This window comes from Sinocyclocheilus anshuiensis, unplaced genomic scaffold, assembly GCF_001515605.1.
Source record: "Sinocyclocheilus anshuiensis isolate Anshui unplaced genomic scaffold, SAMN03320099.WGS_v1.1 scaffold20184, whole genome shotgun sequence".
Taxonomy (NCBI): Eukaryota; Metazoa; Chordata; class Actinopteri; order Cypriniformes; family Cyprinidae; genus Sinocyclocheilus; species Sinocyclocheilus anshuiensis.
In genome coordinates, this window is record NW_015543893.1 from 330 (window position 1) to 1,167 (window position 838).

At 46.8% G+C, this 838-nt stretch overlaps 1 protein-coding gene across 1 annotated transcript in view; it reads right to left on the reverse strand.

The window, feature by feature from the left end:
* The window catches only part of LOC107694802 (WAP four-disulfide core domain protein 5-like), a gene marked incomplete at its 3' end in the record, with an annotated part of 1,077 nt that extends 325 nt beyond the window's left edge, over nt 1-752 (reverse strand). The window contains exons 1-2 of the mRNA XM_016494489.1: nt 584-752; nt 68-216 (exon numbers count right to left, since the gene is read on the reverse strand). Of these exons, the coding sequence (XP_016349975.1) occupies nt 68-216; nt 584-737 (303 nt within the window). The remainder of the gene's footprint in view (nt 1-67; nt 217-583) is intronic.
* Between the last annotated feature and the right edge of the window lie 86 nt (nt 753-838).

The following is an 838-nucleotide window of genomic DNA, read 5'->3' on the forward strand; positions in this document are numbered from 1 at the left end:
CCTGACCTTGACCCTGGCCCTGGCCGCTTCCCTGGCCCTGACCCTGGCCCTGGCCCTGGCAACTTGCCTGGCCTCTTCCCTGACCACGTGGTTTACTGCATGCGAAGCCACCGGTGGTTGGGCAACATTTCTGTGTGGCAGGACACTGGCCATCGTGGAAACAGCTTTTAGCACACGGTGGAATCATCTCCGGTATGGGACATTGACCCAGCTTCACTGTGTAGACACAGATAGTCAGCTTTAGTTTGTGCATATAGACAGTATGCCACTTCAATATACAGCACGAAACATTCAAAGCATGAATAGCAAGTTTAACCTACAAAATGAACTATATTCTAAGTATTATTCCTCTTTTTGTAAAGCTATCCTGCGCTTAAAACTACCCTAAGGGATGAAATCAAAGCTACTTCTGACGAGAACAACCAAAGGCAAAGTCTCTGCTTAAAACTAGCATTGAATTCAATGTGTTACTCGTATTTTTTTTTGGGGGGGGCTTTAGCGTCCATTATTAACTGAAACTCACTGAAAGCAGGCAGCACGCAACCTTTTAGACCCTTAGCATCCATTATTAACTGAAACTCACTGAAAACAGGCGGCACGCAAACGGGCCCACAGTCAAATCGACAGCATTTGTGTCCTCCAGGGCAGTCTTTATCAGAAGAACATCCTCGACGGGACGGCACGACCGTCAGCCTCGCCGGACAGAAACCATCCACTAGAGGATTCAAGAGGATCATTAGAGGAGACCAGGGAGTGCCATTTCAGCATTTCAAAATCAGGGGTTTCGCAATGGGTCTCAAACCTAAATACAAATTTTACATATGTCTGCTTCAAATCA